We start from the raw sequence: 24,726 nt of genomic DNA, 5'->3' as shown, positions 1-24,726 counted from the left end.
TCAGCTGAGAAAGGCGACCTGATCGGAGATGGACAATCACAGACTGTAGAGTTGAATGGGACTTTAGAGTTACTTGGTCCAAACTTGTATTTTACATTTAAGGAGACTGAGACATGGACAGGCTGGATCATGGCAGTGTGGAAACTGGAGCAAGGGTCTCTTGCTTTGGGTCCTATGACTCTTTCCATTACATTGTATTGCTTTTCACAAACAGGATGAAACAACTTGGAAGATAACTTCACAATAATTCAAGTCAAAATATAAACTCATTAATGGCCTAAGTAGATTTTCAAATTCACCCAACTGGCCTGTACCTTAAGGTTCAGGAAAAGGTAAGTATGAATAGGTTTTCATCACCCATCAATTCCTTCTCAGGCCATAATAAGCAGAGAAAATGCTTAAATTCTCTGGAGTCACAAAGCAAGAGGGACAGACATCATGGCCGGGGCATCATCTTGGTCTTTCATGACACCTAAGTCAAGTAGCCTGGAAGCCTCATGGGGGTCCATGTTTGGAACCTCGCTCAGTGCTCCAGAGTCTGAAGAGAAAATGCTCGAGTAGTGCCAAGTTTATTAGAGTGAGAGAGAATCCCCCTCACATTGCCACCAGTAGATCCCAGAGTTGCATGCACTACCTCATACCGACAATCATGGAGAATCGTTATAGTTGGAAGATACCTTAGAGGTCACCAGGTTGACCCTCCCAGCTGACATGTTAATCCCTCTTAAACATCTCCCTTCAGTGGACTGTGGTCAGATTCTGTTTACCACAGCCACGATGGACACTCTGGCCAGCTCTGAATCTGCACTCTGGAAGAGAATGTTTAAGTACTATATGGTAGAAGAAGGATAGTTCCTTGGTGTAGGCCCCACTGGATCCTTTTCCTATGAGAACAAGTTTCCAGAGTCCGGCGCAAAGTCCCTCAAAATCCCCAACCAAACACAAAGCACAAAAAAGGAGGCGGGGAGTGGGGGGGTGGGAGGGGGGTCTAGCGATTGGTAGTTGGATTTTGTTCTTGGGCTCTCAGAGGTCTAGTTCTTGGTCCACAGAAGGCCTCTGTTGCAGGGTTGTAGGGCCAGCCCTCTCCAAGAACAACTTGTCCTTAAGCTCAGGGGAGTCCTTCCAGAGAATAGCTAGGTCTGTTGTTCTACCAGCTGTAGTTTGGCCGTCTTGACTCGCTGGGCTTCCTTCAGGTTCCGTGCACGAACCTCTGGGTTGGAAATGAACTCCACCTGATGCACAGGAAACCAGCCTCGCTCCCCATCTGAGAGTCTCATGCCCTCCAGCCAGCCTATGGGTACAAGATGGGTGGGAAGAAAAATTATCTGGAGAACACAATCATTTCCCCTGAACCACCTTTCCAAACACATTCCTGAATCGTAAGGCTGAATGGACGGGCAAGCCCCCAGAGCATGAGACACCCACTGCACTCACCCTGGCTGCTCTAGGTCTGACCTAGTCTATAGCTGCCTACTCCTTAGTGTTCTTTCTCTACTCTCATGAGTTGAATTGTGTTCCCCCAAAGTATATGCTGAAGTCCTAATCCCAAGTACTTCAGAATGAGACTTCATTTGGAATAGGGTTGATGCAGATGTGATTAGTAAAGTTAAGATGATGTAATACTTGAGTAATGTGGGCCATTAATCCAATGTACCTGGTATCCTTCGATAGAGAAATTTGGACACACACGCACACACATAGAAGGAAGACAGAGGTAGAGATTGGACACACTGCCACAAGCCAAGCAATACCTAGAGCTACATAAGCTGGGAGAGGCAAGAAAGGACCCCCGCCACCCCCCCAGAGGCTGTATAGGAGTATGGCTCTGCCAACACTTTGATTTTGGACTTATGGCCTCCAAAACCACAAGAGAATACATGTCCATTGTTTTACGCCACCCAATTTGTGGTACTTTGTTATAGAAGCTCTAAGAAGAGAATACTTCCATCCAACTCCAATGCCAGCCTACTGCTCGTGGACTCCCCTTCTTACCATCACTGCTTTGTTGAGTCACCATCACCACGTCTGCTTTCTCCAAAGCCAACTCATCATTCTCTCGGGGTTTGTAGGCTCGAAGGCACTGCACTTGTGGGGAATCTGGAAGAGAAGAGTGTGAAGGGAAGTTAGGAAAGGCAAGTGACTGGAACATGGAGAAGGAATTGCAGGGGGAGGCTGGGAGGACTTGAGATCGAGAAAGTCTGCATTTTTGAAAGTTACAGACAAAAGAGACAATTGGAAAAGTCTTCATCTTCTACCAGGAATGAAATGGTTGACAAGGAAATACAAATACCAGAATTCAAATAAATCAAAAATTCTATTTCTGTGGGGAAGTTGAATTGAGAAATACATTGGGAACAACTTTAGTGACTCATTATTACAAATACTCCAGATCCATCTTCACTCTGAAAGCTTTCCTGACTCTTTAGTCCTCAGTGGATACTGAACTTCAAAACTGCTCATGAAGGCCAGACCATTTATCCTCTACCTAATTATTTTATGTATGTGTTCGGGGTTTGCAACTAGATTGTAAAACCCGAGTCTGGGACTCATTCTTTATTTTCTTCATGCTACTCAACATGGGTCTAGAAGAGACTTAACCAGTGGGGTTCCAGATCTAAGAAGGCACCGAATCCCCTTCAGCTTCAGTTTCCTCCCAGGTACATGACTAGATTGATTAAGAAGATTCTTGAGAAAATTCTGGATCAGGAAATTCCTACAGTTTTGAAGCTCAAGGTTAACAAGCCTCAGAGTATTCTTGACCCACAAGCATTCCATCATGTATGGGTTTATTGCTCTTTCTACTTTTCTGGCTGTACTAGTGCCCTCAGAAAACAATCAGAACCTGCACTTCTTCTAAAGTCATCCTCTTTGCCATTCACAGGGTCACAGTGAAGGAGGAAGAGTTATCTTGCCTCTCTTACCAACCCAATAGAACTGAAGCCCAGCAGATGATCACACAGTGAACAAGTAAACAGAACTCTCCTACTTCCTTTTCCAGATTCCCTTGTGTTTGTTTGTTCTTTTGTTTGAGTCACCAAAGGTCCTGTCTTCCTAGAATTTCAGCTCCTTTTGGATACGGATTAGGGAATCCTTGCTGGAGGACTACTATGGAGCTTATAGAAGACCCATAACTTCAGTCTTGGCATGAATGCAGACACATTCATAATTTGTTTGTGTCTGTGGCTACCAGTGAGTACCTGGAAGCCTGGGGTAAGAGCAGTGGTTTCTTCATCCTCTATAGGAGCAGGGTGTGCTTAAGACAAAACTACTGTTTGGATATTTTCCCGTAACTCCCACTCTAGCCCTACTTTCTTCATTTCCCTGAGACCTTCAAGCAGATAACATCCAGTCCCCCTCCCACCTAAAAAAAGGCAGGATAGACTTAAGGGGCCAAATATTTCAACAGAGCAAACTACTGCCCCAAATAGGGATTGCATGGGGTTTGCAGCATTGCCATGGTGGTGGAAAGTTTTAAGCAGATACATCTCAGGTGTTTAACCTCCAATGGGCAGCTTCTACCATGAAATTCTGGACAAAAGCAATAAATGGAAGCCTCCCCAAGTTACCATCTAGCCCTCTAAACTCCTGCCTCTAGAGGAGACTTCTGACCCTGCCATTTTTCTCTCCCTCACTTACCATAACACTCCAGAAGGTCCAACTCCTCTCTTGGCATGGCCAAGGCAGAGATCCATCGAAGCTTTTCACTTCTGAGAAAACAAAGGAGGGTCATTGTTCCAGCTGCAGCTCATAACTGTGGGAAGACTTTCTAATTCAGTGGTATTTAGGGAAAGTCAATGGGATTCTTCTTGGCAGGAAATATGACAGGATCTTGATCTGTATGTAAATGTCTTGCCATCCTTTATGTTTCCCCTTCTCTTTCCAAGTTTATCCTGTCAATGGCATCTCGTATCTTTCAAGTGGGGGCATAAAGTCAAATGTCAGTTATAAACAGGTGGATTTTCCATTATGGAAATTGTACTAAGCAAAATGTTCATCTCAGTGTAGATCCCCTTGATCACTTTGCATAATTATTGACACTCCTCTGCCCACCTCCCTTCTATTAAATGTCTCAGAGATGAAAATCATCCTGTGATCATAATTAGATCAGGGAGATGTATCTCCTAATTTTTCTTATGTAATTTTCATCCTAGCCTAATTTTGTGATTATCTAAAGGTTTTTGCATTATCTTAGCCTTGGCTTCCAAACACGCCAGAGTAACTGAGAGCTGGCACTCTTACTGTTCCAGAAAGACGCTGCCCAAGGTGCCAAGTAAAGGACACAGGGCCATGTCTGACTACTCAGTGCAGGTGACACTGTGCACACAGACCGGAGTGCACAGCTGTGAACACAGTGAACACAGCACTAGTGATCCCACCCTGAAATGTCCTCCAAGGGACAAAACTGAAAAGTGTCTGAAACATGAAGATCCGACTATTAGGTAACATGTCAAACTTTTTAAAGGAAAGATTTCATATGTTTTTTATATCATCAATAATAGGTACAGTTTTGTAGCTGTTCATTATTATTGGCACAGTGTACCAGATTTTATAGGTATTATTTTTAATACAGTGGGGCCTTGACTTACGAGTTTAATTCGTTCTGAGACCGAGCTCGTTAAAGAGCTCATTAAGGAGCTCGTTAACTCAAATTACTCTGTCAACTCAAAGCAAAAAATTGGCCGAGAGACAGCTGGTATGTCAAAAAACTGGTTAGTCGGGACACTCGTAAGTCAAGGCCCCACTGTATTCTCCAAAATGTTATGTATGTATAAATGTATTTTTATTATTATTTAAAAATTGAGCAAATCGAAGTTCTCAACACTATGGATTTCTGCTCAACATAGGACTGGGTTGGAAGGTGGGAGCAAGGAAAGCCAATGGCACCTCACATATGCACCAGCCTTGGGCACTGAGGAATTTCTGACTTGCACACATGGGCATTCACTGGTGGATGTCAGTAATCCAACTCTTTAGTAACTCCATACTGTCCATCTCTTTTTGGCATCTCACAGACTTTGTCATTCCAGGTTAAAGGGAATACAATAGATACTAAGCCTTGGTGGCGAAGATATACCCTCACCCACCCCAATGTCCTGTAGGCGTCTATTAGCTCCAGAACTTGGGTTTCTCTGTGGATGCTCCCCAGCCCAGCATGGACTATACAGTGCCGTGGCTATTTTCTGGACACACTTCCTGCCTTAGTCCCACTTCTTTCCTGGGCTTCCAGGTCTCCCTCCCCCGCAGCTCCTCTGCACAGCCCCATCTCACTGAGTCTCCGTGCTGAAGAGGAACTCGGCCTGGGTGCCCTGCGTGTTGTGCAGCAGGAAGAGTCGGAAGAGGTTTTTGTGAGGTCCATGTAGCTTCATTTCACACTTTTCCCCCCGAATAGAGGAGAAGGGAGCATGGTCAAACACCAGGAATCGGCCACCCCTGCAAAATACAAGGCTTTTCAACCAGATTCTAGAGTTGTCATACTTCATCCACCCTCAGATCTTAGGATCCCAAGTCCTTGTCCTTAGCATATGTAGCCTGCAAATTCTCATAAAAACCATACGATGCTGCTTACTCTCAAGATGGTAGCTCCAGCATCCCCAGGCATGTGTCACTAGCTTGGCAAACCACTTATCTAATATCATGGATACTTCACCACTTTCAAGAGTTGCAGAGACAGACCAATATAAATTTTCTAAGACCCTGCGGATCTGGAATTGGCTAAGTATCTTTAGACTAGTAGGCTCAGCCTAGTCCAAAGAAGCCACAAACTAACCGATTGGGAAAGTGATAACTAATTTGTTGCATTTTGCTCTGTGCCTATAATATAGTACAGGTCTTGCAATATGATCTTGTGGCATATTTGGTGGGATCCCCTTTTTTGCTTTAGATCTTTCTCTTTCTTCTCTATACCATGACCTGGACTCCATGGGTTAGGCCAGTGATGGTGAACCTATGACATGCGTGTCAGAGGTGACACACGAACTCATTTTTTTGGTTGATTTTTCTTTGTTAAATGGCATTTAAATATATAAAATAAATGTCAAAAATATAAATCTTTGTTTTACTATGGTTGCAAATATCAAAAAATTTCTATATGTGACATGGCACCAGAGTTAAGTTAGGGTTTTTCAAAATGCTGACACACCGAGCTTAAAAGGTTCACCATCACTGGGTTAGGCCATTGAGAAGGGTTCCTCTAGGATTCCTCTAGGGTTCCTCTCTGTCCCTGTCTGTCCTCCCCTCTTGCCTCTCCCATTTTCCTCTTGTGCTCTGTCCTCCCATTCCAATCACTGACTCTCGGGGCCGAGACAGCAAGAGACAGTCATTGAAGAGATGCAGGTGGACTGGACGTGTGTTCAGTTTCCTTCGCAGCCCTGGGGAGACACTGGACTCCAGGGCAGCCAGCTCGCCACTCTTCACCAGCCAACGTGACTGTGAAATGAGCGGGAATATCTGTAGGGTAGAGGAGGGCAGAGAAGGCAGTGTCTCAGATCGGACAGGCACAAGGCTCCCTTTTAGCCCTGCCCCTTTCTCATGAGGTCCACTGACAATCATCTCTTCCACATCTTCCCTCTTGCTCATACCCACCCCTTAGACTTTGCTGCCCTGTGAACCCTACAACCATCATGTAATGGTACAGCTCCCATGTCCATAACTTAGGCAATGGAAGGTACCTGTGGTCCAACACCAAATAGTGACCATGTGAGAAAGCTCAGCCCTAGAAACGTGAACTGAAGAATGCCTGGAAAAGCCCAATTAGGGCATGTAGTGGAAGAAGGCAGGGAACACTATGTGTGTGTCTTAGAAGTTAAAAGATTTGGACAGTTCTGATATCTGTTCTTTCTTTTATTATAACCAGAGACATGAGAGGAGTAGCTGGGATCCGAAGTGGGAATGGGATTAAGGAGAACAAGGTAGAATCTGCTTGGAGCTGGAATTTGGGCAAAGATAAGGATAGAAACTAAGATAGATATGGGGATCAGAGGTATGCCCTCTCTTAGGGAAATAAGAATGGCATCTGCTCTGAGTTGGAATTTAAATGTGGAATGTCTATTATAGATTTGCATTTGGATGGGAGACTTGGCCATAGATTTGGATTCAATTTTTTATTGGTTGGGCTACACTAGATTGAGATGATAAAATATTGGTTGGTTGAAGAACCAAAAATATCTATATCTAATAATAAAAGTGTAATATTCTAATTAGACCGGATGTCCTTCGAACAAAGCCAGGGTTGCAAGGGAAACTTGAGTCCTGGGTGCCTACTGGCAGCCAGAGGGAAGCCCGGGTCCTGGGTGCCAGAGGGAAGCTGGTGCCAGCAGCCAGGGGAAAGAAGGCCTACACTTGCACGAATTTCGTGCATCGAGCCTCTAGTATATATTAAAGCCTAAGGAACTGTTTGACCGTTCGACCGGTAGCTATGACACGCACTGACCACCAGGGGCCAGACACTCAACGCATAGGCATGAAAACATGGAACAAACTGATGAATCTCAGAGGGAAGAGGGAAGGGGGGAGGATGGGAAGAGATTAACCAAAGATCTTATATGCATACTAGAGGCCTGGTGCACAGATTCATGCACCAGTGGGGTTTCTCAGCCTGGCCTGCAGGGATTGGGCCAAAACCAGCAGTCCGACATCCCCCGAAGGGTCCCAGATTGCAAGAGGGTGCAGGCCAGGCTGAAGGACCCCCACCGATGCACAAATCCGTGCACTGGGCCTCTCATATCTTTATAAAGACTTGAATTGATAAGTTCTCTTTCATCTGCCCAGTTCCCAGGTGCATACTATGCCCCTCAGGTAACTTCTTTATTTCTTATGTCTCCTCCCAGAGTTTCTTTACAAGCAAATGCATGTACAGATTTGTACCCTCCTACTTTTCCATCAAAGGTAATACACACAGTTCTTCTGTATCTCCCCTTTTCCACTTAGTGGGGTATCATGGAGAATAAAGTAGGCATTTGGGCACCCCAGAAATAGGACAGAACAGAGGCATGCAGACTGAGGTTAGAGACTGGCATGGTGAGAGCCAGAGGGCTCTGTGTTAGCAGGTGACCTGCTGACATGCCGAAGACTCACTCACCTTGCATTCAAACTCAATCTTCTGGCTTAGGTAGATGAGCTCCTCTGTCCGGCGCATTCTCTGAACGTTGTTATTGCAGTCTCGGATCAGCTGCCAGGAGAGCAGGGTGAGGAAAGAGGAAGGGCAGTGTTAGAGGTTTGACCTTTGAGGCCCTGAAAAAAATCTGGGAATCCGTAATTGTGACAGCTTTTCCACCAGGCTTGACCTGCATGCAGGTGGTATCTAGGTAACGTTTCAGGACTCTTGGTGTACTTGCTATGACAGGGTCAATATTCCTGGGCTGAGTGAAAGCAAGATGGAATTTGGAGAGTGCCTGCAGTGTCCTCATGGTGGGAGGAGGCTGTGGGTGCGGAGGGAGGTTTGGTGGGTGCAGGAGGTACCTGGGTAATCCCATCAGCAGTGGCCATGGACGTGGGCAGGGGAAGACTTCTCCATGAGGGGAACTGTGGGCCACCTACCTCCTCCAGAGCATGGTGCGCCTTCGTGGCCTCTGCTTCCTCTGAGGAGCCAGGCTGTGTTCTCTTCAGAATGTTCTATAGAACAAACAATAGACAGCAGCCAGATGGAAGAAGGGTGGAAAACAGGAAGAGATGATGGGGGTGGGCCACTGGGAGAGGTCCAGGAAAAAAATTTTAGTAGCAAATTAACCCTGAGAAAGAAGGGTGTGGGTTGTGGGGAGACTGAGCACTTTGTCCACAGGGTGTAGGATAGTGCAGAAGGGCCAGTCCTGTGTTGTGGGGCTTCCTGAAATCACCCTTTTGAGTCGAGGGGAGAATCCCAGGTGGGGTCTGTACCTGGAGCAGCAGTTTGAGACGGGTGATGCGCTGGAATGGCAGGATCAGAAAGGACTTGAGGGACAGGCGCTGGCAGACAGGGTCGCTCTCCAGCCTCTCTAGGACCTCGCGGAAGCTGCTGTTGGTGCTCCTGTCAGACAGCAAGTGGGTAAGGAGGGTGGGGAATAGTGGGCCACAGGGAAGGCATGCGGAGTGGAGACACGGTGGAATGTTTGTGGGTCAGGGAAGGATGGTGAGATCCAATGACATGGGGCTGAGACCTAATGGTCCAGGGCCTGTGATCTGGAAGGCACTGGGGCTTGAGATCACAGAATGGGCACAGAATATGTGCTCAGGTGACAGCACTCTGGATCAGGGGTTGGAAGTTTGGGTGCAAGGTCACTACCAGGCCCACACAGGGACTGAACGGGGTTCGGGTCTCACAGCAGAGTTTGGAAGGTGCGTTCCTGGTAGGTCTGGTTGGTGACATAAGGCAGGTAGACCCGGCGGAAGTGGGAGGCATGGTTCAGGACTACATCACACACGTGGAAGGTGAAGATGTTGTTCTCAAAGTTCTCCTCCAAGTCTGAAAGGAACCTGCGCAATGTTCAAACAAGTCTCATGAGACCTGTGGGTCTCAAGTGAGCGGCTGGCTGAGCCCTGCTCTACCTTGATCTGTGACATCTCTCAGTTAGTGAATAACTTCTGTCCTTTGCTCTGTGCCCCTTGCTCTGCACTCACGTTCTCTCCAAGGCTGCTCCTAGTTTTCCCATGATCTAACGCTCTGGTCCCAATATTCCATTTCTTGTTCTTTTCTGGAATATGTTCTGGTTTTCTAACCTTTAGATGCTTCCCAAATCTCGTCTCCAATGCACTGCTCCAATGTACCCACAGTACATCCAAAACTCAACCCAGGAGGCATCTCTCATTAATTTGTTCATCCACCAATGGCTCTATCCATCCAGGACCCTCTCCTCTACTATTTCCTCCTCTCCCTACAGCCATCGGGAATCTCAGAGGGAGCAGTGAGAGGATTTCTGAGAAGGAAAAAGATACCTACTGAAGGTTTATAGGCTAAAGACAGTGAGGCGGAGTGAGTAGCATTTGGGAGAAGAGGTGTCTTACGTGGCACTGACATCACGCACGTCCTGTAGACGAGAGAAGAGCCACTGCTGGTCTTGGTTGGAAAGGATGGCCCGGAGCTGGGGTGAATGCTGGAAGTGATCCACAGCTATGTTCAGGCTGCGCAGGTAGGAAGCCTCTGACACAATCAGCTCAAATTTGGCCTAGGAGTTGGGGAGGAGGAAGATTAATGTACAACACATTTTGAGTCCCTGGTGTATGTTTTAGGGGTGGAGTGGTGAACAAGACAGATCCGTCTGTAGCTCACCGTCACAGTGAAACCTAACCTGGTATCAGGGAGAGGGAAGGTGCATCGAAGCCAAGGGGAGAACATGTGCAGACCCCAGAGGTGTAATAGAGAAAGATGCTTTCCAGAAACTTACACTGAACATTTGCAGAACCATGTACTAAAGTAGGGACAGGAGAGGAAGCCAGAGAGGCAAACATGGCAGTCTGGAGGGTTAAGTGAATAAGGCAAAGGAGTTTGTTGGGCTTCATACCACAGAAAAACAAAAAGAGGCTCTATGTAGGGGAATAACTTGACCATCAATGTGTTTCTAAGCACAGTGTGGAGAAAAGATGAGAAGGGGCAAGAGAGCCATGTTAGGAAACTGCCGTATTAAGTCCAGGTGAGATGAAGGTCTAAATAGCCGTGAGAATGGGAAGGGGCCAGTTTCATGACTATTCAGAGGGACACAGGGAAGGACCTAGTTATTTGCTAGAAATGGACTCTAAAAGAGCAGGAAGAGTGCCAGCTAATGCCTCAGTTTTTGAGTTGGGTAACTGGGAGAATGAGCCAGAGAACTCAGAGATTCATCTGTGTCTGTGTCTTGGCCCTGACATTCTGACTATGTGGCTTTGGGTGGCTCATTTGATCTCTCTGAAGCTGTTTTCTTGCCTTTTGGGGCAGGGACAGTGACCCAACCTCACAAACATGTGGCAGTCAAGAGAAATGGAGTCAGTGAAAGCATCTTACAGACCCTAGAAGTGCTATTTTATGAAAGAAATATGCGCTTATAAGCAGAGGCCTGTCTTCTCAGAAATGTGAGACCAGCTGGCCCTGGAGCCACGTGGATGTGTGAGGATGCTAGAGATGCTGAAAGGGAGCTGGGTTCGAACCAGCTCCCAGGGTCTGGTTCACAAACACGGGGCAGAGAAGAAGTGATTTTCTAAATATCCTCCAGGTATTTTGGAAGTTGAGGTCAGAACAGGGTCCCCCAAGTCTGAGCTTCAAAAATCCTAAAATTTTTATTTGTCTGTTTGACTTGGTAAAAGCATTGTTTATCCATAAGTCCTTCTGGCCCAAATGTTTCTCCTTCTCACTTCTGAAAGGGTGAGTATGCCACTAATGCATATCAAACAATGTGCCACACACTCTGTTTAAAGCTAGCTACGTGTCATTTCACTTAAACCATGTAGCAACCCTGAAAGGTAGGTATTCATTATCTTCAATTTTTAGATGAGGAAACTGGGACTGAGCAGTTATATAATTTGCCTGAGGTGACACAGCTAGTAAATGGCATGGCAAGGCTTTAAACCTGGGTTGGCCTAACTCGAAATTAAAGTCATGAACATGCTTTGAATAATTACTAACTGGCAAACATTAAAGTGGGCTTCCAGGTCATTTACTCTGAAACCTTAATACTTAGACATTATTCCAGGAAACCTTTACATTGTACTATTTTATCTTCCTGGGAAGAAAAGTTTATCCCAGGCTGGTTATCAGCAAAGCTCTCCAGATAAAACCCATTCATGGTAACATCAGACACACAGCCTCTACTACAGTTTTGCTTTGGGGCTAAGGACCAAGCAGAGACTGATGGTCATTCAAAAGCCTCTATGAGTCCAATGGACCACAGGTCAGGCACAAGGGGCATTCAGCCTTCAAGGGATACAACAGAAAGCCCCTGGTATGCCTTGGTTGAAGTAGCAATCTTTAGCGGAGACTGAAACCATGGTTCAAGATGGAAATTTCTGTCTAGCCTGAAGCACTAGTGATGGGATTAATTCTACGCCTGGCCACTTTGTATGAGTCTGAACCAACACCAGGTAGCAGTAAATGGCCATGGCAGAAGGAGGTGGAGAGGCAGGTGGGTGATGATCTTCAGAGAGCAATTGAAGTCCGTTGGAGTGGAGATGGCTGACAGCTTGAGATGCACGAGTGTGTGGTGATGGTGATGATGGAGGTGGTGGTGGTGGTGGTGGTGGAGGTGGTACTGATGAGGAGATAGGATGTGAGCCTCCCCTCCTGCATCCCTCTCTCTTGCCCCCACCCTGCTCTGTTGGGTACCTCTTGCAGTTTTTGGTCTTCATGGGTCATGGAGAGCAGCACAGTGCTATTGCGCACCACAGGGATCTCCTGCCAGAGGGAGCTCCTGGAGGCCATGGAGAGGCGCTGCAGGTAAGACTCCGAGGACACCAGGACCTTTCGGGGCTGCCGGGGGGAGGCGGGCCCAGAGGCCTCTGCCAAGCTGTCCAGCCGCTGCTGGCTCTGAATCTCCTTGTTCAGAACCACATCGCTGTACTCCTGGTAAAGCAGCTGGGCTGTGGGGGTGAAGCAGTATGGGAGAGGGAGAGAATTAGGGAGACAGGGAATTAGGCACAGAGACAGAAGCACACAGATTAAGAAGCACACTCATCCAGAAGCCACCAGACTTCTTCTGGCTCTCCTGGCAGTTTTCTCTTCCAGTAGGTGTCCCCAACCCCTGCTGGCAGCCATAAGCCCCTCCCCAGTCTTGGGCACAACACCTATGTGCATCCATAGTTCTGTTTCAATATACTCACAGGAGTTGATGAGCTTTGAGCAGCGTCTTGAAAAGCCTCCCATCACCTCCTTTGGCTTTTTCTCCCTGTGGAGCAAAGAAGGGCTCTGGGGTGCTTGCTGGCCCTTAGATACCGAGGAGCCCCAGGTAACTGTAGACGGGATAGTCTCTAACCTCTGGGATGTATGCTGGAATGTGAGGGCCAAGTCCCCTGACCCATTTTGGGGTAGTTTGGAGCTTTCTTGGATGTCATGTTGAATTTTTACAGGGGGTTTAGTTCATGGCTAAAGGGCCTAGGAGGATGGAAAATTAAGACTTAGGTAACAAAACCAGATAGATCAAAGGATACCAGGCTCCCTACCCTGGTATCCTGGTGTCTGTCTCTTCCTCTCCTTCCCTCTGGAAGAGACAGGGTCCCAGAACCTGTGTGAACTAACAGAAATCTCAGTGTCCTAAAAAAAGAGAGTACAAGTACGCTGGTTGGGAGGGATGACTCACCGAAAAACAATGGAGTCTGAAGGGCCAGGGGGCTTTTCCGTGGCTGGGCCTCTTGTATCTGAAAAGGGAAATGGATGAAGTAACTGAAGTTTCAGAGGAACATTCAGAGATAGCTGAAGAAACTAAGACATAGAGAGATGTAGGCACCTGGGGAGGGGAAAAAAGGCTGATCTGGAAATCTGTGAGGGAAGTGCCAAAGTAGAAAGCATCTGATGACATGACTGGGAGGTATGAACAGATCCCTCATGTCAGAATGTATATTGAACAAGGAGATGATGTCTTCTCTACTACGAGGAGGACATCAAGTGGTGCTGGTAACTGGAAAGTGGGGTGTGTTTGGGGGTAAGAAAGAGTGTCCACAAAAACCTTAGGACATGTGACACACAATGAAAACACCATGGTTGGGTGACAGACGGAGATGCAGGGAAGGAGAAGGAAGAGAATCACAGTGAGCTCAGAGGCTTCCAAGGACTTCCCTCTGTGTTGGGGTTGGATATGTGGGTGAGTGAAGCCAGCAGGGGGAACAGAAGGAGCCCTGGGACAGAAGATGGATGAGGTGGTAAGAGCTACAGAAAGCTTGGTCTGATGAGTGCTCTTTGCTCACCTGAAGAGCCCTCAGGTAAGATGGAAGGTCTGCGCAGGCCTTGACGATGCCAGCCCTTGGGCTTACTGGAGTCCTCACCAGAGATGGCAGCCTGTTCACCACTGCCCTGCGGTGGTCTCCCTGTGTCCCGCCTGTGGGGCCAGCTGGATGCCTTCTCCAGGTGGGGATGGCTGGGTTTTTCAGGCTGCCTTGCTCGACCTATAGCCGACCTCCTCAGGCCACTGGCTCCTTCCTGAGGGTCTGTTCTTCTTAAAGATCCTTTGGCAGGGGCCTCTGACTCTTCTGAGAGCCCTGGTTCAGAGGTGGGTTCCTGGAGACCCATAGTCCAGGGGGTGTTTGGGGAAGAGGGACTTGGAAGGCTCGTCATGTTGCTGAAAGCTATGTCAGGGGATACTTCACTCTTTCTCCTACTGGTGGAAGCCAAAGAGTCTGATCTGCCCATGGCTGGGGGCCAGGAAGTACGTCCTCCAGAGTGGGGACTGGAGACTGCCCACTCTTGACCAACAGGCCTGGGCTTGGCTTGACCCCCTGAATTCATGAGTGCTCCCTGAATGCTCTTGTTCCTCCCTCTGACCTTCGGGGGTAATGGTGGTGGTTCGGTGAGGGGATTTATGACAGGGACAGGGGGTAGAGGCCTGTAGATCCTTGGACTATTATGAGAAATGGGAGAATGGTGGGGCTGAAACAAATCAGGAGTTGGGGGTAATGGCTTGTTGTATCTCAGCCTTGGGGAGGAAGAAGTCCGACTATGGTGGGAATCATCTGGGGTAGAGGGCAGAGGTCGGTACTGCCTTGCCACATGGGGGTCAGGAATTTCAGGAAGTGGAACTTTGGGGGGGCCACATAGCCCTGAACTTAGGGCCAATGGAGGGTAGCTACAGTGCCTCAGTGTGGGGACCGCTGCACTGAGATGGCCGTCTCTCTCCACCTCAGAGGTGTGGACGTGCCTCTTCTTTGGAGGAGCAGGAGGTGGAGGTTCATGCAGCCTGATATCTACGAAGACAGGTGAAGAGCCATATATAGGAGACCCTGGGGCAAAGGCTGAATTATGTGGGGAGCCCCATGGCTGGCTGCTGTGGGGACTGCTGGGCCTGTGTGGATCAGAGGTAAAGTCTCCAGAGTCATGCCCCAGAGTGGACAATGAACTAGGGAATTCTGGAATAACGCTGCAGTCCCTACTGCTTTTCCTGTCCCTTCTTGGGTTCACAGAGCCATGGATGGCAGGTTTGGGAGGTCTCTGAGGCAACTCTGAATGAGAGAAGGAAAGTGATCGTCCCACCAGGTCCGGAGCCAGCTGTGTCCTGTGAGAGCCTGGGAAAGAGTTGCTCAATAGGTGCTGGATGGCCCCTGTGAAGTCAGCTAGGGGGCTCTGAGGAATGGCCCCATTGGAGCTTCCATGTGGGTCCACGGTAGCATCTGCAGAGGGGGAGCCGGGGAGGGCCGCCAGGAGAGTCTCAGAAGCCCCACAGGCAGATGGGATGTCGGTGGGGAAAGAGGCTCTGGTGGTTTCTGGAGAATATGCAGCCAGAGAGGCCTTTGTCCTGGGGATGGCAATTGGGGGGCTGGCAGCCAGCAAGGCGGCTCTGCTGGGGGAGACTTCAGCAAATGTGGAGGGAGCTGAGTCTGGTGAGTTTGGAGAAGTCCGAGGTGCACCAGCAGAGGCCACCTGGGGCCTTCCACTGGATGCTGTCCCTGTCCCCAACTGGGAACCCTCTGGCTGGGGGTCCTGAGCTATTTCTTGAGCAGGTGGCCCCCCAGCAGGAAAGAAGCGAGGTGAAGGATTGGACTGACAGGAACATCCTATTGGCTCCAGGGTAGGAGTCTGAGCTATGGGACAAAGCTCCTCAGCCCTAAACTCTGTCTGAGAATCAGGAATCCTGGCATTACAAGCATCTGGGAACAAGTCACAGGGGGAATAAGCCTTGGGGGCCAGTGTGGGAAGACCATCATGCTCTTCCCCCTCCTCTGCAATCCTCTCTCTTCCCCCTCCCCCCAGTGTGGCCCGATCCCAATCTTCTGCCTCCTCTTCCTCCTCCTCTGGCATCAGTGTCCCTGGCAGACCTTGATGTTCTTGCCTTCCAGGTACCTTCACTGACCACCTGGCTAAGCTATGATATTCCTGGTACTGAGCACCCATCCTACTCTCCTCAGGCCCCTTCAACTCCCTCTTCCTCTGTTCACCCACTTCCAGATCTTCCTGGCCCTGAGTCCTCCCCTCCCACTCATCACAATTCACACCTCCTGATTCCTCATTAGGCTCCTCCCTTTCTCCTTGTTTTGCAAGCACCGTATCATCTTGCATCTGTCCCTGTTTTTGCCTCTGTCCTCCCTGTGTACCATTAACCTGTTCCCCCATCTGTTCCTGCTCCCCTAGAAGCCCCTCAGAACACACAGCCTCCCCCAGGACTTTCCCCTCTTCTTGTCCCTGCACCTCCAGCCCCTTGGCTTCTTGGGGACACACAAGCCTTTCTTTGCCTCGACTTTCCTGCAGCTCCTCGCCCTGCCTGGCAGTCCCATTTTCAGAGTCCTGCAGGGAGTCAGTCTCTACAAAGTGCTCTTCACAGGAAGATGAACATCTGGCCCGAGCAGAGGCATCTGGAGAAGCTTCCTCTTTCTCTGCTGCTTGTCCAGTCCCCAACGTCAAAGAAGTGAATTCTGGTCTGAGTTCCACCTCCAATGTGCTGCGCAGTTCACTGCATAGTGGGGTCATGTCCAGATGTTTACCCTGGACAGGGCAGGCCCAGTGCTCTGGAGGAGCGGGTGTCCTTGCCTGTCTGTCTGCCAGGCTCGCGGGCACTGCTTCCTGGCACTCTGGGGTGTCCCAGGCCTTGGCCATAAGGTTTTCCTGCTTGGTCTCCACATCCAAAGGGGCCTCCTTGGGGAAAGAGGTCATACTCTCAGTTGCACAATCATTCACATCTCTTAAATCTCTCTGCTGGGTCTCCCAGATTCTGCTTTCCTCTGCCCATGTATAGGATGGGTCCTGGCCTTCTTGAGCTTTGGGCCCCACGGCAGGGGGCTGGCTGCTTCTCACGAGAGCTTCAGGGATAACACTGAATTCTGCTACAGCAGGAATGGGAGCCGGTGCTCCACTCCGGGGCTCCGCAGCCTCCATCGGGGCTGAATCCTAAAGAGGCATAAAAGACAAAGTTTCTATCACCTCTTCTGCTTTTAACTATCAGAGGGGCAGACCATGAAGAACAAGAGTGGGACATTTCTTTGGTTCTCCATAGATTCATTCTTTGAGACAAAAGGTACACAACAAAATAAGCAATAGCCTCTATAAAACTTGTCATTTCTTTGCCCATTTAATAAGTACTTAGCAAGTGACCCTTTCAAGTGGGGGGCATTCGGTAGTAAAGGAGATAATGCCCTCATGGAGCCTGCAGTCTTGTGGGAGAGACAGATAGGAAGTGATTGAACTAGAGCCTCATTGTCAGAGTGCCAAGTTCCCCAATGGTCATTCCTCCTAGATGGTATTATGTCATATTGTCTCTCCCTGTCTACTCTCTGGACATCAAGAGTGACTCAGGCCTATGTAACTCCCAGACACTGAGTGACACACCCAAGGTCTAACAGCACGAGAAGCAGTGTTTCAGGGGGACCTTCCTCCTCATCTGCTGATGGGGGTTAAAATAGGTCTGGTCATTATAACCCATGTCCAAGGCAAAGTGTAGTGTAACCGCCTTTATACTGGGTCTGGACTGTGCTCATCTCATTTTTCATAGTGTCTAGCACAGCCCTGTAACTAATTAACAATTTTGTTTTCAATTAGAAAGGCAGCTGTCATAAAGCAGAATGACTTGTTAGATAGAACTGAAGGGATACCGAGGTTACCTGCTTCAAGTAGGTCCATAAAGCTGTGTTACTCTCATTATCTTACTCTTTCTCTCCAATAACCTTGTGAACTCTTCTCATTACTCATCAAAATCTTGACCTTCCTACCCCTGCTCTCACTTCAGCAAATTCTTTGCAAAATATTGAGAAACCAAAGGAAAGGAGAATATGGAGAAACCAAAGTTGCTCCAGTTTCTTGCAACTCAGAGAGACCTGTGTTTTGCTCTCTCCATCTTTCCTCCTCCAACAGGGCAGGCGTCCCTCCTCTCAAAGCACCGCCTTCTTCAGATTTCCTTCTCAGGGACCCTATGCTATGGGTGACCTTCCTCTCACCATCACCTCTGCTAGAATCATCCCACCAGCCTTTAAGCATGTCCATACCTTTCTAATTTTTCTAACCTGTAAAGGGAGTTGCTCATACCTGCTGTCTTCACAGCCTCACATCTCGCCTGCGTCTCCTACAATCTTCAGTTGTTAACTCCAAAGGAGACTCTATGAATGCTTATTTTGGAGGTTCTTGTCAGTATTTGACACTACCGACATTAGAAATACTCTCTTTCTTGTTATCTGTGAGACTACAACTTACCGATTTAACTCTTATATTTTCCCCAATCCTCTAACTACGTTACTGTGCTCCTCTTTGTAGCACTTATCAATTATAGTGCACTTTTCTTCTCCTCTGTAGCATTTACACAATTATGATTATCACATAATTTCTAGAGACCTGGTATTCGTGTACCAGTGGGGTCCCTCAGCCTGGCCTGTGGGATCGGGCTGAAACCAGCTCTCTGACATCTCCCAAGGGGTCCCAGATTGCAAGAGGGTGTAGGCCAGGCAGAGGGACCCCACCGGTGCACAAGGGGCTGGGGAGGGACATGGGAGGTTAGCCAGCCAGGTAGGGACTGCGGGAGGGCTCCAGGGCATGTCTGGCCCATCTCGCTCAGTCCTGATCTGCCAGACCCCAGCAGCAAGCTAACCTACTGGTCGGAGTGTTTGCCCCCTGGTGGTCAGTGCATGTCATAGTGAGATGTTGAGCAGCTTTAGCATATTATTAACATACTAGAGGCCCGGTGCACAAAACTTTGTGCACTGGGTGGAGGGGGTGTCCCTCAGCCCGCCCTGTGCCCTCTTGCAGTCTGGGACCCCTCAGGAGATAACGACCTGCTGGCTTAGGCCTGCTCCTGGGTGGTAGAGGGCAGGCCCAATCCCTAGGTGCAGCCCCTGGTCGGCTCAGAGCAGGGCTGATTGGGGAGTTGGGGCGCCACCCCCTGTCATGCACAGAGCAGGGCGGATTGGGAGGTTGCGATGCCACCCTCAGTCATGCTCAGGGTGGGGCCGATTGGGGGGTTGGGGCACCGCCCCCTGTCACACTCAAGGCAGGGTCGATGGGGAGGTTGCGGCGCCACCCCCTGTCACGCACAGAGCAGGGCCAATCAGGGGGTTGGGGAGCTCCCCCCTGTCACGCACAGAGTAGGGCTGATAGGGGAGTTAGGGCACCACCCCCTGTCACACTCAAGGCAGGGTCGATGGGGAGGTTGCGGTGCCACCCCCTGTCACACACAGAGCAGGGCAGATCAGGGGGTTGGGGCACCACCACTGTCACACTCAGGGCAGGGCCGATGGGGAGGTTACGGCTCTACCCCGTCACACACAGAGGAGGGCCCGTGGGGGGGGGGGGGGCAGAGGTTGTGGCCCCGCCCCCTGTCACACACAGAACTGCAGGGTGATCAGGGGGTTTGGGCACTGCCCCCTGTCAAGCTGATCCGGTGCCAGGAGGCCTCGAGGCTCTGCTGATCCCGGTGCTGGGAGGCATATTACCCTTTTACTATATAGGATAGAGGCCTGGGGGCCGGCTGGTTTGCCCTGAAGGGTGTTCTGGATCAGGGTGGGGGTCCCCACTGGGGTGCCTGGCCAGCCTGGATTAGGGGATGATGGCTGTTTGCAGCTAGTCACACACCCTTCAGGGTGGGGGTCCCCACTGGGGTGCCTGGCCAGTCTGGGTGAGGGGCTGAGGGCTGCTTTCAGGCTGGCGGTTGTTGACTGAAGCTCCCAATAGCTCCTTTTTTTTCTCTTTTTTTTATTTTGTTCTGGGCCAGCTTTAGCTCTGGCTCTAGCTCTGAGGCTTCATATCTGGTTTGTTTGCCGTTCTGTAATCGAAACAATGTATAACTTCAGCTCTGAGATCCCGGCAGGCTGAAAGCTGGTTTTTGGGTTTTTTTTTAGCTTCTACATTTGCAACATAGTACATAGTTGCTTAGAGTTGCAACTCAGAGGCCGGCAAGTCAGGGGGGGGAATGTTGGAGTCTGCAGTCACTGGAGCAAGCAAGCCTCATGTTCGCTTCCAGCTGCCTGGCTGCCGGCCGCCATCTTGGCTGACAGTTAATTTGCATAAGGATATGCTGATTAGCCAATGGGAAGGGTAGCGGTTGTACGCTAATTACCATGTTTCTCTTTTATTAGTGTAGATTACACGTTGATTGGTTGAATGGCCGACTAGACGACCGGACACTTAGCATATTAGGCTTTTATTATATAGGATGTGTGTATTCTGATTTACCATCTATCTCAAACAATAGGTGGTAAATGTCCTGAGATAAAGAACTACATCTGTCCTGCTCAAATATCTATACATAGCTCTCTACCTGGCCTGTACTAAGTGTTCAATAAATACCTTTTAATTACAGAATAAATTCTTGTTTCTCTCTTGGCCTACATTTCCCATATCTAATCTAGCTACCAAGTCCTATTAACCCCATTTCCTCAATATCCTTCAAGTCTGTCCTCTTCTCTCCAAATCCACTGCTAGACCTTACACAGGCTGCTGTCCTCTCTCACTCAGGCCACTGCACTTGGGGCAGAGCCTGGTCACTGGCCTCCACATCTTTATAAAAGGGAAAGATATTTTCTTTGCAAGGAATTCTAATGAAAATTAAGTACGACAGTATAAAAAGTGCATTGTTAAATGTAAGGATCATAAAAATGTTAGGGATTGTAATTATGGTTGATGAGAGAGAATAAGTGTAAGAGAGAAATACAGGACTTATGAGCTGGGAGGACCTTCAGAGACAGACAGAAAACGGCTTAAGTTAAATGAGGAACCTGAAGGTCAGATAATCTAAACACTTGCTCACATAAGCAACTGGTACAAGTGAACTCAAATCAAGGTCTTCTGACAACTCAACTATAAGCAACTAGAAGTTCAGGTGTAAGAAAGCTGGAAGGTCACCAGCCTGGAGAGACCTCAGGGGCCTATGGAATACACAGGTGCACCTGGATCTGCACCCTCCTTGTCTGGTCTGGGCTTAAAGTGGAAGCCCACCACCCAAATGCCCACTGTCCTGCTAAGGTATTGCACTTGTGCACATGCTTGCACAAGCACCCATCCACATGCACATACCTGCATGTGCACACACACACACACACACACACACACAAAATGAGCCACCCTTGCAGTTTCTACACAATAGAGACTGACATAACCAAACAAGCAGGTCCCTAAACACCCTACAGATGTGATAAGTATGTGACAAGTTCCTGGCCACCCCATAGACACAAATACCATCTATACAGGGCAAAGAGCCACCATGTCTAACATAAGCACACTTGCGTAGAAGGGTTTTTATATCCTTTTCCAGTTAATTGACACAGTGTAAGATTTGCTCCCTAAGTCTAGCCCTAAGGACAAAATACTATAATCACTATGGATACTGTGATGTGACCCTATTCTCTCAACCTCATGTTAAATAATATACTTGCTCAACGTAAGCACTTTATGAATCTTGGCTCCTACCTGCCTAAGGAGACAGTGTAACTAAATCTGTAGTCTCCCCTCACCCACAGCTGTATTGTCCTGGCCCTATACCCATACACACTGCCATGTCCTCAAAACAGTCTCTAAAAATATGTGTGTTTCTGCTATATTTAGGCTACATTTGTATGCCCCATGGGCTACCTGGACATCTTCAGTTCCATACTAGTGACACAACGCACGTGTGCCTCCTGCAACCCCATTGACAGTATTTCTAACACAGTCTATCCATTTGGAAATATTGGTGGTTACCAACTCAGACACCATTCCCTATACTTGATCCTGTCCTATTATAACCCTATTATAATCAGGCACCACAAACCTACAACATGACAAAGCTCTAGGAAATCTGCAAAGCACATAAAGACATCAGGAGAGAGTTTTTGCACTGCCCATTGTTACAGTTGCCTCCTCACCCCCTTCTCTATGGGGGCAAAGCTCAGTAACTGAGCACAGACAGATTGAGCATGGCACCTTCCAGACCAGACACATGTTGCATCTGCTGACCCCGTCCCACCTATGACTTCTTTCAAGACAAATCTGCAAGTCACCCCATTAACACAGTGTATGACAGAGCTCAGTATCTCCCTTGGATCCCCCAAACACCTTAGCTCTTGTCCATTTCTAGTCTGCAGACATAACACTATTTCAAAGACAGCCCCCTCACCGCCACCCACCTCCATCACACTGCTGCTTCTCCTTAGAACCCATGCTGCCTGCTATGTGTAGGTCTAAGTATCTGCTTCCTGGATTTTCTAGCAATGGCAGTTTCAAATATTCTGATCCACACCAAAAATCACTAAAACACTTGAGATTACAACACTTCTGCATTCATACTACATCGTCTATACTACTGCTTATCTTAGGAAAATACCCCCAAATCACGTTTTTTTTAAATATAGAAACTAAGACTCCCACATAGATGGATGCCTTTATCAGTGTTTGACATTATTGCCCCCCAATGCTACACATATATAAAAATTAGAGTAGCAATCTGGACCACTAACTGCAAAGACCTGTGCTCTATCCACTTTAGAAAAGCCCCACCATCCCAGTGAAAACTATAATAACCGGCTCTTATCTATTCCTAATGTCTGAGAATATCACAACCTCCACTGCCCTGCAGACCACATGGGCCCGCACAGAACATCACCACTGGCAATGCTGGCAGGCCCCACAAGCCCACTGTGGCCGCCCCCTGCCATCCAGACAGATTATGTGTGAGTGACTTCTTTGTGTCCTTAGCAGAGCCCCTGAGAGGTGACCTTGTTCTTCCCACCTTGCAGACACTATAAATGACCAGCTCCTGTTCACTTCACAGACACAGTGAGTGGTTTACCCTGTCTACACCAGATGCTGTAAGCTACCTGACACTTGAGTAACACTGCCCTTGTTCAATCCATGGCCCTGTGAGTGGCCCATTCTTGTCCACACCACAGTGACTGACCACTCCAGACACCACAAATGACATCTTCTTGTCTATCCCAAAGACACCATGCTTGATGTGGCCACAGACAACCTCAGACAGACCACACTGTGGTCAGCCATATACTCTTGGGACCCCTAGGACATGAAGACTCTTGACTATGTTTTGAATCACTGTTTTCTTTTGGTAAGAGGGATACCTTTGCACACCTCCTGACCTCTCTCTCTTCCCTACCATGATAATGACATACATTCCTCCTGCCAGACAGTCTCACTTAAAATTGACACCTACGTCCTTCCTCCTCCCAGCCCCACCCCCCAAGAATCCCCTCAGTAGACATGGCTTCAGTTTCAGGCCCACAGACTGGTTAACAAATGATTCCCATTTTGCTAGGATCTAGGCCAGTCTCTTCTTTCACTCTCTGGTGTAGCTAAAACAGGAAGTCTGAGAGAAAGGCCACATCGGGAGCTGTTGAGCTAGGAGCTGGGATTTCTGGAGTAGGCCAAGGATGCAGGGCCTTAGAATGACATGGGGGAAGCAAAAGAGGGAAGAGCTAGAAAAGAAAGCAACCCTCTCTCCCTTGTCTGTCTGACACACCCCTCTCCCTCGATCTGACAAGACTCCTGGCCAGAGTTCACTTTGGTAGACAGAGGGCAAACCTGTCTTGGGAATCCAAGATCCAGGAAGGGGAGAAGGGACTGACATCTGAACTAGCTCAGGACTAGCTGAACTGGCATCAGGACTAGCTCTCTGAGGACAGTCTTGCTGAAGGCAATTTTAAATGATGCTCAGAAGGAGAGCCCCAAGCCCAACTATAAACAGCTCCCTTCCCACCTCCCCAAGTTGAGAATGAAAATTGTGCTTGACAGGAAACTTTGGAAGGACTCCCCAGATATGGGGAACCAGGGAAGGGGGCCAGGGCAGGAGTCATTTTTACAGGTGAAAGTACCTGTAAGAGAAAGGTAAATATGGAGACATACACAGTGTGCGAATCCATAGGAAGGTAAGTAAGGAAGGCCCAGGCCTAGTTAAGAAAAAGGAGATAATAAGACATCCACAGGTGGGGAAAACGTTCCACAAGCGAGTCACAGTAATCCCTTATTATAGGGTCAGCTCTCCCCAGGGCCGAAACTTGGAAGAGTCCTATTATTGGCCTGGAAACATCTGGGGGCAGGGTGCCCAGTTCCAAGGAAGGGGCCAGGCCGGAAGCGAATTTTTCAGGCAAGAGCATTTCCTTCAGCTTCCCTCCCCTTCCTGACCAAGATAGTCACACGCCCCAAAGTCTGCCCATCTGCCCAGCCCCCCATTTCCGGAGCCTGCGCCCTGGGACCGGGCTGGGGCTGGCCCCAGGGTAAAGGCCTAGTTTCCCGTCCTGGCCGACCCTCCCTTACCTCCGCCAGGACTCTACAGCCGCCAGCCCAGAGCCAGGAGCGGCGAGAGAGGAGGGCACCCACCTGGGCAGTGTCACATGCTGTCCCGGCACCAGAGTCCCTCCGGGTCCCAGGCGCCGGCCGGCCGTCCCCAGCACAGGCCCTGGACGCCACCGCCGCCCCACCCGCGCCCGCGCCCGCCCCTCCCCGCTCGGCCGGAGGGAGGGACCTGGTTCTCCTAGGAAGTTTCAGGTGAGGAAACCAGGGACACACCTTCCTGGGGGAGGGGCAGGGCCCGGCTGCACCGCGGCCCCATTGGTGTGAAAGAATCTCCCGCGTCACAGCTGGGAAGTGGCGACCTGGAGGGGAGCCCGGCGCAGAGGGATGGCTGCTGGGCCCGGGACAGCGGCCGGCACGAGTGACCGGAGGCGGGGGGGGAGGGGGGGGCT

The 24,726-nt window shown here is 49.1% G+C and overlaps 1 protein-coding gene across 2 annotated transcripts; it reads right to left on the bottom strand.

The window, feature by feature from the left end:
• Positions 1-553: 553 nt before the first annotated feature.
• ARHGEF5 (Rho guanine nucleotide exchange factor 5) lies at positions 554-24,465 on the bottom strand. Of its 2 annotated transcripts, none has more exons than XM_070424088.1 (15): positions 24,362-24,465; positions 13,837-16,963; positions 13,233-13,290; positions 12,757-12,821; positions 12,263-12,516; positions 9,976-10,136; positions 9,295-9,447; positions 8,872-9,001; positions 8,536-8,610; positions 8,078-8,167; positions 6,242-6,447; positions 5,269-5,430; positions 3,637-3,707; positions 1,993-2,097; positions 554-1,291 (listed from the first exon to the last, which is right to left on the bottom strand). In XM_070424088.1, exons 2-15 carry the CDS (start codon positions 16,949-16,951, stop codon positions 1,134-1,136), a joined length of 4,803 nt encoding a protein of 1,600 aa, XP_070280189.1. In that variant the 5' UTR covers positions 16,952-16,963; positions 24,362-24,465; the 3' UTR covers positions 554-1,133. The 2 variants fall into 2 exon arrangements, with proteins under 2 accessions (XP_070280189.1, XP_070280190.1); XM_070424089.1 differs by having other exon boundaries at positions 6,290-6,447.
• Between the last annotated feature and the right edge of the window lie 261 nt (positions 24,466-24,726).

Source organism: Myotis yumanensis, unplaced genomic scaffold, assembly GCF_028538775.1.
Source record: "Myotis yumanensis isolate MYYU_CA2020_CCGP unplaced genomic scaffold, mMyoYum1.0.hap1 SCAF_9, whole genome shotgun sequence".
NCBI lineage: Eukaryota > Metazoa > Chordata > Mammalia > Chiroptera > Vespertilionidae > Myotis > Myotis yumanensis.
This window is presented reverse-complemented; position numbering and strand designations above follow the sequence as displayed.

Bases quoted from the DNA above. Each gene is read 5' to 3' on its own strand.
- ARHGEF5 (XM_070424088.1), bottom strand. From the start codon at position 16,951: ATGGAGGCTGCGGAGCCCCGGAGTGGAGCACCGGCTCCCATTCCTGCT. The intron at 10,137-12,262 runs GTACCCAACAGA...CCCAACTCCTAG, and splicing joins AAGACCAAAAACTGCAAGAG to GCCAAATTTGAGCTGATTGT. The intron at 3,708-5,268 runs GTGAGATGGGGC...TTGTTTTCTCAG, and splicing joins CTCTTCAGCACGGAGACTCA to AAGTGAAAAGCTTCGATGGA.